General features: G+C 43.4%; 2 protein-coding genes across 9 annotated transcripts in view; one reads left to right on the forward strand and one right to left on the reverse strand.

Moving 5' to 3' along the window:
* Window positions 1-18,793, forward strand: part of LOC103544955 (zinc finger protein 709-like) — a 381,325-nt gene that overhangs the window by 290,427 nt on the left and 72,105 nt on the right. The gene's annotated exons all lie outside the window — the stretch shown is intronic.
* LOC103543408 (zinc finger protein 709-like) overlaps window positions 1-18,793 on the reverse strand; it is a 26,864-nt gene continuing 8,071 nt past the window's right edge. The window contains exons 2-5 of one of the 3 annotated variants that reach the window (XM_070625452.1): window positions 17,439-17,490; window positions 4,835-4,961; window positions 4,569-4,629; window positions 1-4,182 (exon numbers count right to left, since the gene is read on the reverse strand). In XM_070625452.1, coding sequence (XP_070481553.1) covers window positions 3,069-4,182; window positions 4,569-4,629; window positions 4,835-4,868 — 1,209 coding nt within the window. In that variant the 5' untranslated portion in view covers window positions 4,869-4,961; window positions 17,439-17,490 and the 3' untranslated portion in view covers window positions 1-3,068. Of the gene's footprint in view, window positions 4,183-4,568; window positions 4,630-4,834; window positions 4,962-17,438; window positions 17,491-18,793 lie in introns of those variants that run through there. The other 2 variants (XM_008510293.2, XM_070625453.1) reach the window with 2 other exon arrangements.

The raw sequence follows: 18,793 nt of genomic DNA on the forward strand, positions 1-18,793 counted from the left end.
TAACATTTTAAATATTTAATGGTAATGTAAAAATCCTGTCAAAGGACATCAAAAACAAAGGACAATACAAATATCTGTGGCTTAGATCAGTAGGAAGTCTCAAGTCCCAGATAACAATAATAGCATCCTCGCTCACTCCTACCCTCATAGAAAAGCTATAAACACAACTCAGCCTCCCTATTAGCTCAATGCTATTCTTTACTTTTCTTCAAAGGCCTTCCTTCTATTCTATAAAACAAAGCTTCACTGTGTCCATCACTTCTGCTTTTCCACAAACATGGGGGCACCAGGACTGCCAGGACTTGTCTGTTTCATGCTCTGTATCCAGATCCTACTGTGTCTCAGCTCTGCTACAGTGTGTACACTGACTCCAGACTGCATGGCTTGTGAGGGACGGTACCAGCAAGAGCACAGTCTCAGAGAAGGAAAGTCTTCAGAGTGGCACAGTGGTCCTATTTCCCCGGCTGGGTTTGCATTGTCTCACAATTTACCTAAACTCAAAGGCCTCAGCTGAGTCTAAAAGAGATACTGAAAATATTACGTAGGATACTAAGAAGAGAATTTATGTATTTAAATGAGGTACTTAATGGTAAACATTGTCCAATTCACCATAGGAAATACATCGGTGTTTTGACTGTAAGTAGGAAAGGCAAAGCTGTTCCAGAGGACCAGGAGCTGGCTGCATCCCCTGCAAGGCCAGTCTTACCCTGCTGAAGAGAAAAGGGTCCGACAGCTTGGTTATTAAAAGTACACAGTTTCCAAGAGAAAACTAAGAGTATTTTGTTACCATAGAGGTAAAAATGATAAAGGATAAAAGTCAAAATCACAAATGAGTCTATTCCTTCTTCTCACTAAAATGACTGATTGCAACTTCTTAAAAATTAACTTTTCTTCACTACATTGTTTTTGCCTTGGAGAAAACAATGATTCGGTTCCCCCCCAAAAAAAGGTTGACAAAAGTTAGAATTAAGTTGACCTCCTCAAATCACTGAAGACAGAAAGTAACCTGCCTCCTTGAATAGCAGTCAAATCCACTAACACAGGCCAGAATCTTGTAAGAAGTCCTTTGAGCACTGTTACCGCTACACCTCAAGGTCCTTTAGGTCTGTGGTCATTCTTACTAGAATTCCTGACACCCCTCTCTGACTGCAGGCGCAATCCTGCAGGTCACTGGAAGAGGGCACTGAAAAAAATCCCTGCTTGTTAACTTTTGGCTTAAAAATGAATGAGGAATTATTTTCATGACAATAATTGTAACTGTCAAAGAATAAGAAATAGCTTGCCTGGGGAAGAAATCCCTGAATTGGTCTGCACACGATAAAATTGACTTAAAATGTATAATGATTAAATGAAGAACATTGTAAAGTATATCTGAAAATCCATGATCAAAAATGGATATTAATACTCTGTAAAAATGAAATCCACACTAATATTTATTAACGTAGGATGGACTGGATCAGTTGATAAAATACATCAATGAAACAACTACAGAAGTGCTCATTTCCCAAACAGATGGACAGTCTTATTGACGTACACTCAAAGGTTGCTGAGAACATATCGACAGAATGCATTCAAGCTACAAGTAACAGGAAACACACAGAGTCTTCCCAACGTGAGAAAGGTGATTGTTCTCACACGGAAGAAATGGGTGAAGGCAGCCGCTGCACAGGAAGCAGAGAAACAAACTCACAGGTTGTTCTTTTTATGTCCCATTGGAGATGCCATGTGAAGCAGGAAAATGTGCTCACTAGCACTATGAACAGCAAAGGTGTTTCCTATACACATCAGACCGTATTCAGATATCATCTAGGGAAAAGGGGAATCAGAGAACACTCCCACCCACAAAGGTCTGAATTACCTTCCTGGTGGACAGAAGAGGCCTTACAGAAAGACCCTAACTCCAATGGATCTTTGATGTGAAACTGGTGGAAAATGCACCTCTAACAAAATGGAAATCAACTATTGCTGGTTTTCAAGATACTCTTGACAAGAAGGGCAAAGAATCCAGAAAAAGGGATGGAAGGTGATGTCCCTGAAGCTCCTATGTAACTGTCTCCCTCCCTGTGTGGTGGCTCGAAAATCTGCCTAAGGCCTTGTGTGCTTCTGCCTTCCAGATCTCACGCAAGTGAGGCCATTGGGGAATTCCAACAAGGAACCAGCAATGGGATGGACTGTTAAAGATCTAGCTCTTCAGATTACCCTCACTGACATAATGCAGTACAGGGGTGATGTGTCCAGCTCTAGATTTTGTTGCCCTGACACAGGCCTCTACTTAATTCAAAGTCTATTCACCAAATACCAGTCAGAAGCAAGGACGAACCACAAAGGCCCAAATAGGAAACTAAGAATTCACAGGAAGTACACTCTTGGATAAACTTGCCAAACGTAAATTTTTTTCCAAGTGTTTAACAGTACAGAAAATAAAAACAGGCTCCTCCACCCACCACCCACAAAAAGGAGCTTTCTCTAAATCATGTACAATATGTACAACGGATGAGGCATATCCAGGAACTGTAATACAAGGCCAGTAAGAAAATCACAACAAATACAAACTGTCACTTTTCAATGGCCCCTTAACACAGAACAATTAAAACATGATAAAAACACTAAAGATAAAAATTAACTGATTTAAGGGAAAAGCACTACCTATGAATCTTATTTACTATTTATGAAGGATGACTAGCAGACTCATCTCACCTCAATATTCATTTCTGAAGTAATTAACACAAATCCACAGTCCAGTGTTACACTTTAAGAATGAGGCTTGATAAATACAATCTATTTACTACTTTTATCACAACTCTTTCATGTTGAAAGTTTTCTAGAAGCTCATATACAAATTAATTTCCATGAAGCTTCCTCACATGACTTACATTTACATTTCTCTTTGGTGGGAGTTTCACATAGAAGGATATGGGGCAATTGATGCCTTTCTCATGCTGTTTACATTCAAGACGTTTTATCAAGTGAGTCCTTTCATGCCTTCAGGAAGAACTGGGATGACAAAAGTCTTTCCCAAATGTTTATTTCTACATGGTTTTTCCTCTAGTTTGCATTTGTGCGTATCCTCAAAAGTCTGCATGAGAAGTAAAGCCTTTCTCGTTTTCCTGGCATTCATAGGTTTTCTCTCCTCTGTGACTTCTTTTATGTTTTCCAAGAGAACTGGAAGAAGTAAATGCTTTACTGCATTTTTTACATTCATAGGGTTTCTCTCCATTATGAATTCTTCCATGTATTTGAAGATAACTGGAAGAAGTGAATGCTTTACCACATTTTTTACATTCGTAGGGTTTCGCTCCAGTGTGACTTCTTTCATGTGTTGAAAGAGAACTGGTATACATGAATGCTTTACCACATATTTTACATTCATAGGGTTTCTCTCCAGTATGAGTTCTTTCATGTCTTTGAAGATAAGTGGAAGAAGCGAATGCTTTACTGCATTTTTTACATTCATAGGGTTTCTCTCCAGTATGAAATCTTCCATGTATTTGAAGAGATCTGGAAGAAGCGAATGCTTTACCACACTTACATTCGTAGGGTTTCGCTCCTGTGTGACTTCTTTCATGTGTTGTAAGAGAAGTGATATAACTGAACGCTTTACTACATATTTTACATTCATAGGGTTTCTCTCCAGTGTGACTCCTTTCATGTTTTCGAAGATAACTGGAAGAAATGAATGCTTTACTGCATGTTTTACATTCATAGGGTTTCTCTCCAGTATGAGTTCTTTCATGACGTTGAAGATCACGGGAAGAAGTGAATGCTTTACTGCATTTCTTACATTCATAGGGTTTCTCTCCAGTATGAGTTCTTTCATGTATTCGAAGAGAACCGGAATAAGTGAATGCTTTACTGCATCTTTTACATTCATAGGGTTTCTCTCCAGTGTGTGTTCTTTCATGTATTCGAAGGAAAGTGAGATAAATGAAGGTTTTCCCACATTCTTTACATTTATATGGCTTCTCTCCATATTTTTGATAGTTATATATTTTATGTCCAGTGTGACATCTAATGTGCATCTTAAACGATGAATGATCCGTGAAGACTCTTCCACATGCACTGCATTCCCATGGTTTAGCTCCAAAAGTTTTCTTGTTCACACTGAGATTTGGAATAAGGCTGAAGTTTTCTCCACACTGACCACCCTCTTCATTTTCACACAGTCTCCCTACCATACGCTTCCTGTAACAATGAGAAGAACGTTGTTAATGATTTCCCTATTAATGATTTTATATTTCTTATGTTTATTATGATTTACAGGAAATATTTATGTTTTCTGCCTTGTATGAATTCTCTGAAATTAAATATACTGAATTTTTTGCAAGAGGACTTCCGCCTTTCTAATACCCAAACAGTGATATTCACAGATAGGGTTCACTAATACTATTTCTAAGTGAAATATTTTGCCAAAAGTGAATCTCTACATCACATTTCAGAAAGTATATTTGGTGAAAATTTTGTAAGAATAGCGAAATTTGAACCAAGCACTATTTGTTTCTTCTTTCTTAAAACAATTTCTTAACATACAAGGATTCACGTGAGACACAACTTTGTATTGTGTGACTCACCTTACTTTTCTCCCCTGGTCTTTGTACTGATCTTCAATATCATGATCTCCCCATGTTATTCCTGAAATGCAGACCCAGAAAGTTTATTCAAAATATTAGAAATTATCAAAAAATTCTTAGATTCTAAGTATATGATAATCTACGGCCATTTCTACTTTATTTACTAACAACCTCCCCTTTCCACATTCTACATCTTAGAACACGGACGATGGGCAAGAACCACTTGTTCTCTCATTGATGACGTGAAGGAATGTCCTCATTCTTACCTACTGAGGCCAGGTGTCTGAAGGTTTCCCACATCACATCTCTGTAGAGCTTCTTCTGTGAGGGATCCAGTAAAGCCCACTCCTCTGGGGTGAAGTTCACAGCCACGTCCTCAATGGCCACTGAGTCCTAGAACAGAACGAATGTGTGTAGGGCAGGATGCATGAGACAGACAGCACTAGGGATATATACTCCAATTCTAGGAAGGTTACACGTTATTCTATTATCTCCAAACATTTATTCTATGTAGTGATCATCACAAACTCCCTTTTTTCTGTACACAGTGCACATCAATTTAACAATATCATGAACACATGGAAATATTTACACAGTTTTACTGTGATGACATTACATCTTATTTCTCTCTAAGAACAAGTTCCAGAACGGGTTGGGAAATGACAGAAATGCTAGACAAATGAAACAAATATCATTTGTGGACCAAAGATTCCTCGTAAGAAAAATTCTTTCATCTTCTTCCATATTATCCACTGGTTACAGCACTCCATGAGGCAGGGGATGAAATCTACGGGATGTTTCAGTGAATAAAAACATAGTGAACAACTGGAAGCTTTTTGGTCTGGTCCCATCACCAATCTGAGATTCCAGTAGGACTGTGAGAATCAAACTTTGACCAAGCCTAGCTGCCCACAATGTCCTACACTACTCCAGGCCATTATAAGTAACCAGATCTAGCTGGCTGAATGTAAATATTCCTGTGGTGAAACACTGGTTGTAACTTGTGAAATATTTATCATAGACTCAGTTCTACCTTTCTCACTCTGTATGATTTGATGGGGCTGGAATTACTATGAAGTGAGAGCGCAGGTACAAGGAAGAAGCCATGAAAACTCAGACCAGAAGATCCCTATACTCATGGGCTTCAAAGCTACCTCTCACCAATTGTAGAACACACTCTGAGATAATAATGTGCCATAAGAGATCTTTCTGGACAAACGCTGACGGTGTACCCTGAGCTTTGCTCACCTTGAGGGGTAGGTTAAGAGCTGCCGATTGGGGCTGGACCCGTGGCCGAGAGGTTAAATTTGCGCACTCCATGTTGGCGGCGCAGAGTTTGGCTGGTTCGGATCCTGGGTGCGGACATGGCACCGCTCGTTAGGCCATGTTGAGGCGGCGTCCCAAATAGCACAACCAGATGCACTCACCACTACAGTGTACAACTATGTACTGGGAGGATTGGGGGAGAAAAAGCAGGGAAAAAAAAAACAACCCACAAGATTGGCAACAGCTGTTAGCTCAGGTGCCAATCTTTAAAAAAGAAAGAAAAAGGGCTGAAGATCGGAAGGGAGCTCCTTGAAGTCCACCATGGTTTCCTGTTAAATTTGCCCATGATTATAAAATACATGAAGGATTTAACAGTGGTTTCTTCCAAAAGAACATAAAATTTCCTTTCTCCAACTTCAAGAGGAAGTGTTTCCTGACCACCCACTCTGGATGATGCCCTGCTGACTTCTGATCCTGCGCCTAAAGAGCTTAGAAGCTGTCATTCTTGATCTCACAAGAAGAAAATGAGCAACCCTTCTTAGATCCAGGAGAGCCTTGAGGTCATCGGACAAACCAGAGTCTCCAAACTTGGGAAAGACGAAAAAAAAAGATGGCATTTTGGAATCTGCCCCACATGTTCTGTTCTTAATAAGGCGTGTACTAAAAAAAAAAAAATCTATTTCCCCAGAGGCTAATGCAGGAGCAAAAGTAACAAAAAAGACAGAACCCAATTTCCACGAAGCCTAGGACAACCCTGTTTAAAAGAAGGTTTAAAATCCACATAATGGGAATATGTGAAGGAAAAGACAGGCAGAGAGAAACAGAAGAAAACATGAAGCAATAATCACCAAAATACCCTAAAGTCAATGACAGCCAGCACACTGTCCATCCAGGAAGCTAATGGAACACTACGATAAAGGACAAGTGCACAACCAAGGGAATCACACTGAAACTAGAGAAACATCACAGACAGACAATGTACTGAAAATTGCCAGAGAAGAAACACACCTTCGCCAGAAAGAAACAAAGATTTGAATTAAATTGGACTTCTTCTCAAAAACCATGCAACAAGAACAGAGGAGAATGAAAGATTTAAAGTGCTGAAAATAAAACCCACTTTCCTAGAATTCGCTCAAGCAAAATTATCCTTCAGTATAAGGAAGAAATAAGGACTTTCTGAGACAAAATTTGACGAAATTTGTCCCGAGTACACATACGTTGAATGAAATTGCTCGAAAGTTTATCAGAAAGAATGTAAATGATAAAGGTGGGGGATTAGAAGAAGAAAAAAGGAGGGGAAACATCTTTTATGTTTCTTATAATTAAGACAACAGATGACACTTTGTTTAAACTACTGTTAGCAACAACGTATTTGGTAAAGAGAAGGTTTTGGATAAGTGAAATACATGACAGCAGTGACAAGACACAGGGAAAGGAAATTGGGGACAGTGCGTTAAGAGGTACTTGCACACAGTGAAGTGGCACAGTGTCATTTGGCAGAGGGAGGGGTTAGTTGTAAAAGTATGCTGAAAACTCGGGCAACCACTAAAATGTGTTTTTTAAAAAATGTGTAACGGATATGCTAAGAGAGGAGAAAAGAAGAATTACAGTAAATGCTCAATTTTAGCCAGAGAAGGTGGCAAAAAGAGAAAAACAAACAAGGATAAAAATGGAGAAAGTAAAAGTTTTTGTAAATATTAATTTAACTGAATCAATAACCACTTTAATCATCAATGGTCTCATTACAACTGAAAGACAGTAACAGATTTCAAAAACACCATTATAGGGGCTGGCCTGGTGGTGCAGCGGATCAGTTTGCATGTTCCGCTTCTCGGCAGCCTGGGTTTCATGGGTACGGATCCCGGGTGCGGACACGGGGCCCCTTGGCACGCCATGCTGTGGTAGGCGTCCCACATATGAAGCAGAGGACGCTGGGCACGGATGTTAGCTCAGGGCCAGGGTTCCTCAGCAAAAGAGGAGGGTTGGCAGATGTTAGCTCAAAGCTAATCTTCCTCAAAAAAAAAAAAAAATTATACGTTGTATACAAGAAACCCACACACTAAGTATAAAGTCACAGACAGATGAAGGGTAAAGGGACAGAGAAAAACAGACCATGCCAACACGAATACAAAGGAAGCTGCAAAAGGAATAGACATTACAGACAATGCAGATTTCAAACCAACGAAAATGCAGAGATAGAGGGGCAGTAGGTACGGATAAAGGGGTCTATTCTCTGAGAAGGCACAGCAACGCTGCATGTGTACCTGCCTAACAACAGAGGGGCAACACACCTCAGGGAGGAACTCATCGAATGCAGGAGAAAGAGACAGATCCAGTAGGACAGCTGTAGAAGTCAACACCCCCTCATGAGGAATTAGAAATTTCAGTAGGCAGGAAGTGAGGAAGGACAGACGTGCAATGAACAGCACTGCGAAACAGCTGGGTTTCATTGTAATCTGCGGAATACTTCACAGAACAGCAGAATATACATTCTTCTCAGGTTCACATGGAACATTCACCAAAACAAACCACACCCTGGGACATAAAGCACACCTTAACAAACTTGAAAGAACAGAAATCATACAAAATAGGCTCTCACACCACATAGGCAGAAGGCAATACCAGCAATAGTTGGAAAACCCCCTCATACGCGGTGATCCAAAAATACACTTCTGAATACCACAGACTATCAAACTAGAAGTCTCAAGAAAAATGAAAACTTATTTTGAACTAAAAAAATGAAAACACAACATAGCAAATGTTCTTGGATGTAGCAAAAGCAGTATCCGGGGGAAATTCATGCCATCAAACAAATACACTGGAAAAATCAAAGATCTCTAATCAGTAATGCAAGCATGCACCTTAGCAAAGAATAAAAAGAAGAGCAAGTTAAACCCACAGCAAGCACAATAGAAGAAATAATAAAACAAGAAAGGAAACGAATGTCATAGTGGGAAATCAAGGAGAAAATGAAAAGAAAAAAGCTGCTTGTTTCTCAAGACCAATAAAATTGATAAATATCTAGTCAAGATAACAGAAGAGGCAAGACAGAAATTGCTAATATCAGAAAGGAAAGGAGGGGAAACTAATATAAAATAAGATTTGATAAAATGCAACATCCATTTATGATAAACTAGTAAGAGAGGGCAACTTCCACCCATGTATGAGGGTTCCACGTTCTCCATGCAGCCTCCATAAGATTTGATATTCTCTCTTATTTGTATTCTAACCATCCCAGTGGTTGGGAAGTGGTATCTCATTGGGACTTTGATTTGCGTTTCCTTGATGACTAATGATGTCCAGCATTTTTTTTACACTCTTAGCCATTTGTCTACCTTTTTCAGAAAAATTCGAGTGCGGATCCTTTGCCACCTTTAAATTGAGTTATTTGACTCCTTATTGTTATGTTATTATAGGTCTTTATATACATGGGCCTTCTCAGATATATTCCCTGTTCTGAAGTCTGCTTTGTGTGAAATGAACAGATACTTCAAATTCAGTCCAGTCTTTCAAAAATCTCTGTCGGACCAGGGTCTTGAGTTGATGACTGCTTTGGCTCTTTAGAATGTGTATTTTTCTTTCCTTTCCACATGCCATCTAACTCTTGATTGAAACCCAGACATGATGTACGAAGAAACAGGATTTCAGGTAAACAGGCCTTTAGTGTGAGGTTTCATGATTTCTTGAATAGGAGTCAGACTACGTTTCGTGTTTGCTGTAGCTGGAGGGGTCAGGGGCTTCATGGTCTGCAGTGTCCTTGCACTTATCTCCCTGGTCTGTTGGGTTTCCCTAGAAACTCAATCTAAGTAGAGTCTGTGTCTTGCAGCTGTTTTCCTCCAGTGTTTGTATCCTGGGCCCTGCCGATATGGTGTCAGGGGTTTGAAAGGGAAACATCCTCTCATGTTATGATGAAACCTGCAATGTTGGATGGTAGAGAATCTGGACTGTGAACTTCAGAACAGATTCTTAGCACTCATATTTCCTCCACTTCTGTCAGAGAGGAACCTGAATTGACTGCAGGTGTCTATGTGTACTTTGCCCAATCAGAGAAGGCCTAGGGGAAAAGAGAGGCCGAGGCTTTAGTTTTCCAAAGTCAAACGTCAAATATGTGGATGCTGGCCACTGTTACAAGAACAAACATGGGTGAGAAAAATAGGCCTTCACACTGGCTTGTTTTTACATAAACAAACACTATCAAGATGGTGAAGAAGTGATCAAAACTGGTCATGGGAGGGAGGCTGGAGCCAGAGCAGAGGAGTCGGGCAGGACTGCAGGCAGGGAGTCAGCTTTAGTCACTTTCCTCTCAGGAAGTCTTTTTTTCATGAGGAAGATTGTCCCTGAGCTAACATCCCTGCCCATCTTTCTTGTATTCTGTATGTGGGATGCCACCACAGCATGGCTTGATGTGTGGTGTGGACGTCCACACCCGGGATCTGAACCTGTGAACCCTGGGCTGCTGAAGCAGAGTCTGTGAACTCAACCACCACAACACCAGGCCAGACCCCGTCTTAGGAAAGTTTTAACCTTCCCATTCATTATTTATTGAAAATAAGGAGAAAAATATTTATACTCCTTATTTTGCTATTGTTCATTCTTTTAAATAAACTTTTGATATTTAAAATTAATTCGATTTTAACTTGTCTACATAGAAACCACTCCAAGATTTAATCCTTTAAACACTAATAACCCTCATACACTGCTGGTGGGGGTGCAGGCTCTGCAGCCACTGTGGAAAGCAGTATGGATTTCCTGTACGGACGTACCAGGTGAGCCAGCTGGTCCACTGCTGAGTGTTTATCCCAGGAACTTGAAAAGACAAATGCATCAAGATACCTGCACCCCTGTGTTCACTACTGCGTTATTCACGGTGGCCGGGACTTGGAGGTGACCTAGATGCCCATCGAGGGACGAACGGATAAGGAAGATGTGCTGTGTGTACGCAGTGGGGTGCTGCTCTGCCATGCGAAATGAAGGGACAACATGGATGGACCTTCAGGGTGGGCATCAGAGGGGCAGGGTCAAGTGCCATATGATCTCACTCATAAGTAGAAGATGAAAACAACAAACACACACACGGCAACAGAGATTGGATTGGTGGTTGCGGGGTGGGGGGGTGAAGGGAGTGACTGGGCACACGTGTGGTGATGGATTATAATTAGTTTTTGTGGGATGAATGTGATGTAATCTACACAGAATGCAAAATATATTACGATGTGCACAGAAAAAAAATGGACTGAAACATATATGGAAAAATAAATTTAAAGAAATTTTTAAAACACTAATAAAATCGTAAACATTAAAAAAAATTAGAAAACCTTTTTTTTTGAAAGATTGCCACCTAAGCTAACAACTGTTGCCAACCTTGTATTTTTTCTGCTTTTTCTCCCCAAGTTCCACCAGTACATAGTCGTATATTTTAGTTGTGGGTCCATCTAGTTGTGGCAGGTGGGACGTGGCCTCAGCATGGCCTGATGAGCAGTGCCATGCCTTCGCCCAGGATTCGAACCTGGAAAACCCTGGGCCGCCGAAGTGGAGCACACGAACTCAACCACTCGGACAGGGGGCCGGCCCCACAAAACCCTTTCTAAGTAAAAGGACAAGGGCATTATCGTTTGTCCCTCCGCTATATGTCACACTGGGGATATTCTCAGGAACGAGTAGCATATTATAACACATTAGGGTTTACAATTAAGCCTTGTGATAAACTAGGAATTCCACTTACATAAGCTTTGACCTGTCTCCTCCTCTCAATGGAAACAGAAATTCAAGGGCTTTTCCTTCACCTCCATTAAAGTAGGAATTCATCTGCCTGGGTTTACAGAGCTCACGGACCTCCCCGCCTTCCAAGGACACTGGGCCTGGGCCCTACATGAAGGAATGTGTCTGGGCTCGGGGCCAAAGGTGGCCACTTCGGCCCTGACTCTAAGGCACAAGTTACAAAGAATATGTCCTGCGCCATGTTCCTTGTCTGGACTGGCCACCCTGACGGGCACCTGATGGGACTTTAGAAACATCCCATCCATGGGAACAAGAAGAAATGACTCAAAGTATCCAAATGTGTGAAACCGGAGTCGGAACCCAGAGAAACCCTAGGATAAAGGGAGTCCCAGGCACAGAACGATTAGGAGTGTCACTGAGGAAAGGACGCTTTGCCTCAGACGCGGACAATCGGCATCCCGCCCGCCGTACAAACTGTCGGGACTTCCTGGCTGACCGAGGTGTGGATGATGTGAGTACCGCTTTGTTGTTCCCTTGAATCCCCGTTCCTCGTCCTGTTTCCCTTTATCAATAACCTCTGATTGCTTAAACAACCAAGCAGCCTTAGCGGTGCCTGTCATTCCTTGCCCTTTGTGGCTGTGGACAACGCTGAGGAATAGTATACTTTTTTTGTTTTGAGGAAGATAAGCCCTGAGCTAACATCTGCTGCCAATCCTCCTCTTTTTGCTGAGGAAGACTGGCCCTGAGCTAACATCCATGCCCATCTTCCTCTGCTTTATACATGGAACACCTACCACAACATGGCGAGCCAAGCGGTGCCATGTCCACACCCGGGAGCCAAACCTGGGAGCCCTGGGCTGCCGAAGCAGAACATGCGTACTTAAATGCTGTGCGACCGGGTCAGCCATGGAACAGCATAGAGGTTTTTTTTTTTCCTTTTGAGTTCATAACAGTCTACAACAAGGTGAGATTTCAATTGTACATGATTTCTTGACTGTCACCACATAAGTGCTCCCCTTCACCCTCAGTGCCCCCCCACCTCCCTTCCCCTGGTAACCACTGAACTGTTTTCTTTGTCCCAGTACTTGTTTATATTCCACATGTGAGTGAAATCATCTGGTGGTTGTCTTTCTCAGGCTGGCTTGTTTCACTTAGCACGACTCCCTCCAGGTCCTTCCATGTTCCGGTTGTATACACTTTTAAGTGTCTTCGAGGGACACGGACACACAAAAACTGACCTAAAAGTGGAACAAGCACCTGAAAACTTAAGTAAACCCATCTCGCATCTTGAGGTTCTCCAGCCTCAATGGAACAAAAATTCTATTTGCTTCTATAATTTTCTCACCTGACTCACATCATCTCTATCAAGTGACATTTTAAAACCCCAGGTGTGAACGGAAACTAGAATCAAAGGGCTGCAATCTTCACCTTATACAGGAATCCAAGGACAGAAACAAGAGTAAATGAATCAGCTCACAGGAACTGCCTGTTTGCCAACAGTTCAGAAGGAAAACATACTCAGAAAGTGACTACATCCCAAATTGAGGGTGGAAACACTCGCAGTTGAGATCTAAGCCCTACAGTGCTTTGTACCTGGTGAAGGAGGGTGGGGTCCCCTGAGCAGCCACAGGAGTGAACTCTGGAGCCCCACACACCCTCCCTGTTCTGTGAGCATGGAGGCACTGCCTCCCCCAGGCTCCCACTCTCACAAGTGAGGAAACTCTCAACCGGATTCAGTTCAAGCTTCTGACCCACATGAACTCCAAATTCATGAACCCTTTGTCCACAGGACGGAACACCCGATCTTCACAGACTTCCTCACTGTGCACAGATTACACTCTCAGTGCACCTACAGTGTGGGTGCAAAACTCAAACGATGTCTAAAATGTCCAGGCCTAAGAACCACAACCACAGCCTCAGAAAGGGCATCACTCCCCACCCCATGGGCACGTGCACCCCCAGCTTTCCAGGGCTCTGCAGCTCCTCTCAGGATAAAGGCTCCTTCCATGGGGGTGTGAGCAGTAAGACACCTGCAAGGAGAGGACCCCCAGGAAGAACAGCTGGGCCTTCAAGGCCTTCCCCCTGCAGGCCCTGGGGGCCTTAGCTTGGCCCTGTCACTGCAGGCCTCAGCATCCCCAGATGCTTTGGAACATCAGGTTTTTTTAAATGAAACAAACCCAGTGTTTGAAGAATCCAGCAAAATCACTTAAGCCCAGCCTTTCCATGGAAAATAGGGCAGAAAATTATAAGGCACTTGGACTACTTCAAGGAAAAACCAAAAATACCTATTCCTTTCAGAAAAAAAAGATGCTAGTGAACTATTTCCATGGCAAGAAATCACACTTGACCACTTGTGGTCTGCAAGTCTGAGCCCTGACATTTCATTCGAAAACACCCAAAAGGAAGGAACAGCCCTCAGAAACTGACTACACATGTTCAGTGGAAGAAAAAGCGAAAGAGATATTCATAACAAAGGGAATCTAACAGGAATATATGATTTCTTTCTGAAATTCACCTCTCTGTTGCCCGTCTGTAACTATCTCATGCTGTCTTCCAAGCTCTATTGATTAAATATATTTACCATTAGTGAACAATGGAGAACTAAATAAGGAATCAATCTTTGCAAGGTCACAAACCAAGGCAGCAGCAATGCCAAAAGGACACAACACCCAGGAAAGCTTCTTAAGTGGAAGCTCCAACTAAACGACTTCCCAAAGGACATCTGTGCCGAGAAACATCCTGGGGGGAGAGGCACAAGGACTGCATACAACGTAGTTCATATGGGTACCTTCTGCCACTGCTGTATTCTAATGTAAGACATCCAAAGAAACTTTTAAAAAGTTTCTTTTCAAAATAATCTTTATAAAAGAACCACCTATGGCTCAAGGGAAAAATGATCCACGGTTAAAATAGGGAGTCTGTTTGAAATACCCCATGGTGTATGAATAGTTGCTAATCAGGCCGTTAACCAGAGACAAGAAGTGGGGTTTGGGAGCCTGGGGAGGGGACCAAGAAAGTCAGGGACTTCCTGCCAGTGCTGCGCAGAGCCAGCCTGGGGAACAGGATAGGGGATTTGAGAGGCTGCTCCCCAAACATTTGCAAACGCAGGAGAAAATGGATGCCCCGGGGGAGAAAGGAGGCCCTGCACAGCCCACAGACCGCGGCTCCTCCCACACACGACTCCTGAAGACTGAGTCACAACTGTCCCTAATGGCCCTCCCTGGGGTCACCGCACAATCTGGGGAGACGGAGGCTGCGGGTACAGAAGTGTGCAGAGACAGGCTCTGGGTCTCAAGTCACCACATGCAGTGACAGACCGGATGCCCAGGATCCTGGCTGCCGGCTCAGCCCCGATGTGGCGGGGGGACTGAGGTCGGAGCAGTGTCACCTACAGACTCAGGGCCCCAGACTCCAGAAGTGTCCACAGGGAGGCTGGGTCCTGCTGTGGCCAATGCCAACCAGTCCCTCCTCCCCGTTTCCTCACCCCAGGGCAGCAGACAGGTCATTTCTGAGTCTCCTCGGTCTCCCTGAGTCCTTCTCATGGCTCCCATGGCCAGTGCAGCTCACAGCAGGACAGACAGGGTGGCAGAGGCACCAGGGACCATTCAGGTCATGTGACAATCTACCCCAAGCAGGACAGGAACAAGAAAGGAGCTCCATGTCAGTGCACTGCATCACCCCAACCACCTGCCCCAGGGGCTCCCCTGATTGGACAGTCAGGAAGGCCCCACCCTCTCATGGATGAGTGACAGTGCGGGGGAAGCCACGGGGCTCCAAGGAACCCTCCTAGGCTGCTGGCTGGAACCTGACTCACTGGCACATTTGCATTTACACACAACTTTCTCCTGCCCTGGGGCTGCCTCTACTCTCTTCACTCAGCTCTTTATGAACACATGGGCACAGGTGTGCACAGAGAATTCCTGACTGAGTTTCCAAAGGGAGCAATAAGTCTAAACCATGGGGTGACCCAGGCAAGGCCACACTGAAACAAGACGGTCTTATGGGCTTTAGGGGTCAAGGGCTTGGGGAAGGCTTCAAGGCCAATCATGGAATTATGACCCTTGTATAGAATCGGAAACATTTAAATAGGGCCTCACTATTTGTCATAAAGAGCCAGGTTCCATTTTAATCGTTGAATCTTCCTAGTGAGGACCCCTCCACCGACGCCTTCCCCATCCCCACTCATGTGGTGCTTAAGATAAGGAATCCCAGAGCACTTGGCTCTGGTGCGAAGTTGGAATCCCACAGCCCTACCCTGGGTACAGGGGCTCTTCAGTCTTGTAACTATGGGCCACCAAGACCAGCATGAAATGACCCATCTCTTATCAACGCAGTGATCAAGAGCTGGTTTTCAGAAAACTACAAAGCATGACGCCAGAGCACGTGCAGAAGAAATCTTGACCTGAAATGACACCAGAACCCACCATTGTCCTCCCCATGGAACTAAAGGAGGGGGACACGACCAGGACTTGAAAGTCACACTCTCATCAGAGGTGAGGGGTCCACCGTGTAGGACGACCTGCTGTTGAAACCCATCCACACCTTGCCCTAACTGCTTAAAACCTCGTCATGTTTCAAACCTACCATAAATGCTAAATGCCTCCAATTCACACCTGCCCCGGCAGCATTTCCACAGGCCAGCTTGTTCCCTCAACCTCTGAAATTTTCCCCAAATCCTGAATCGGCAATGCAGATCTGACAGCATGTGCCTCCTATCTCCTCACAGACTGACGGAGGATAACCTGTTTTCTTTTCCCAAAGGCTGATGCGGGAATAACTGGCTTTTTATGTGCATTGGTTGGGAGAACCACATCTTTGTCTGGTAACAGTCTAACCACAGGGTGTGACACACGTTCATTAAAGTCTCAGGTGTACATTTTACACTAGGAGGAAATTTATTTTAGATCAGGGTTACCCAAGTCCCTAGAGACCTCCCAGATATTAACCACTATGCCTAAGGCAATTGATTCCCATTTTCAATGTCATAAGGAAAACAACATATCCTCATGTAAATGTGCGATGCATCTAGAAACTCTTCCACTGCCCCCAGCTTTACTGAGATATAACTCACTAATAAAATTCTCTATATTTAAAGATAAAACCATGATGATTTGATATACACATATAATTTGTATACCTGAAATTTGCTAAGTCAGTGGCTTAAGTGTTCTCACCACACACAGACACACACACACGTAGGTACCTAGAGTTGGCAATGATGGATCCTACGGTAATTTTAGGTTGTATATTTGAGGAATCCCAGACCTTTTCCCACATTAATTACACCTTTTTGTATTCTCACCACCCATGTATGACAGTTCAAATTTCTAAATATATCCCCAGGAAAACTTGTTATTATCTTCCTTCTTGATTCTGGCTATCCTAGTGGTTGTGAAGCATTATCTAACTGGGTTCTCATTTGCATTTCCTTGATGACTAAGAATGTCCAGCATATTTTCATATGCTCTTGACCACGCGTCCACCTTCTTTGCAAAAGAACATACTGAGATCCTTTGACACATTTAAATAGAGTTATTTGACTTTTTAAAATTAAGTTTGAAGAGGTATTTAAATATTTTCTGTACCAGTTCCTTTTGAGATACATGGTTTGCAACATTTTCTTCCATTCTGTGGGTTTTGTTTTCACTCTGTTGCCTTAAAACTTTTACTTTAAATTGTGGTGATATACAGATATCATGAAACATACATTTCCACCATTTTGGAGGTGTATAGATCAGTTGTAGCACATGTCAGAATCTGCTGGATGGCAGTGCATAACTGGGCAATGCCTCTTACATTATCTAACTGCGCCCCTAACTTTCACAAGGAAGATGTCCCACTGGTTGACGCCCCTGAATTTACATCACTGAGTCAGCAAGGACCTACCAGGAGGCACTGAGGACTTCCGAGTCGCTTCCTTTCACAGGGCCATCCCTCCCTGGTTAGGAGAAAAGGTAAATGAGAATATGATCAGAAAACCTCTCCTCAGCTCTTGAAGACATTGCAAAACCCATTGCTAAGACAAGAGCTGCCCAAAAAAGATCCTTAGACTCTCTGGCCACAGTTGTCCTTGGCACCAGAGCAGGGAGGTGTCTGTGCTGTGGCCACCACCACCAGCTGCTTCTGAATGAACACTCCTGGGGAAGGTGAAACTCAATGATATGGGATCACTGAGCAAGCAAATAGCTTTATTAGAAGGTGACTCCTTCCATGGGGTCTTTCTTTGACTTACTGTTGTGAATGGTTGGGTCTTGGGGACCATGGCCCCAAAGTGCACCCCAGATGTTCAGAGCTCCCCTGCCTACTGGAATCAGCATGGACTCCCCGGTGCACTGTGTTATCTCTGACGCGTCAAGTGCGTGTTTCCAGCTGCTAACCACCGAACAGTGCTCTCCCTGCACTGGAACCTCAGAAAAGAACAGAGATGACTGCCCTACAGGTTGTCAACCTGCAGCCTTTCACAGGGTAAAGGCTGTAAACCTGCGGGGCACAGGGGTTAAGCAAAAACACTATGACCTCTGGCTATGACCCAAGGGAAGAGCAAAACCTGAGAGAATGTCACAGCACTAGCTGAGAGGGACACGAGTGCCTTAAATTTGGTCACATCTCTCAGTTAAGCTGTGAGTCTGATCAACGAGGGGAAATTGTAAAAAGGAAAACCACGAGCCCACGAAGGAGTCATCTTGCTACTCCCACATCACCCAACCAGGGCCAACCCTAACCCAACCAAAGCTTCAGCCTTTCCCAGGGATCTAGTAAGACCCTTCTATCCCCAAAAGGAGGTAACCTGGCCTAAAATATTCCTATTTTATGTTTACAACTTCGTTTTCCTGCCTTTACAAGGTTTCCCTGTTCTCTACCATTTCGAGCTCCTCTCTCTTGCTAAATGGGATGCTGCTCACCCGACGAAATGCGCAATAAAGCCAATGAGACCTTTACAATGTATTCTGTCAATTTCTGTTATTCAAGACTATTACAAATATGGGGCCAGCCCAGCGGTGCAGAGGTTAAGTTCACACGTTCCGCTTCTCGGCGGCCCGGCATTCACCGGTTTGGATCCCAGGTGTCGACATGGCACCGCTTGGCACGCTATACTGTGGTGGGCATCCTGTGTATAAAGTGGAGGAAGATGGGCATGGAAGTTAGCTCAGGTCCAGGCTTCCTCAGCAAAAGAGACGAGGACCGGCAGTAATTAGCTCAGGGCTAATCATCCTCAAAAAAGAAAAACTGAGAAAAAAAGA

Source organism: Equus przewalskii, chromosome 6 (genome assembly GCF_037783145.1).
Source record: "Equus przewalskii isolate Varuska chromosome 6, EquPr2, whole genome shotgun sequence".
Classification (NCBI taxonomy): Eukaryota; Metazoa; Chordata; class Mammalia; order Perissodactyla; family Equidae; genus Equus; species Equus przewalskii.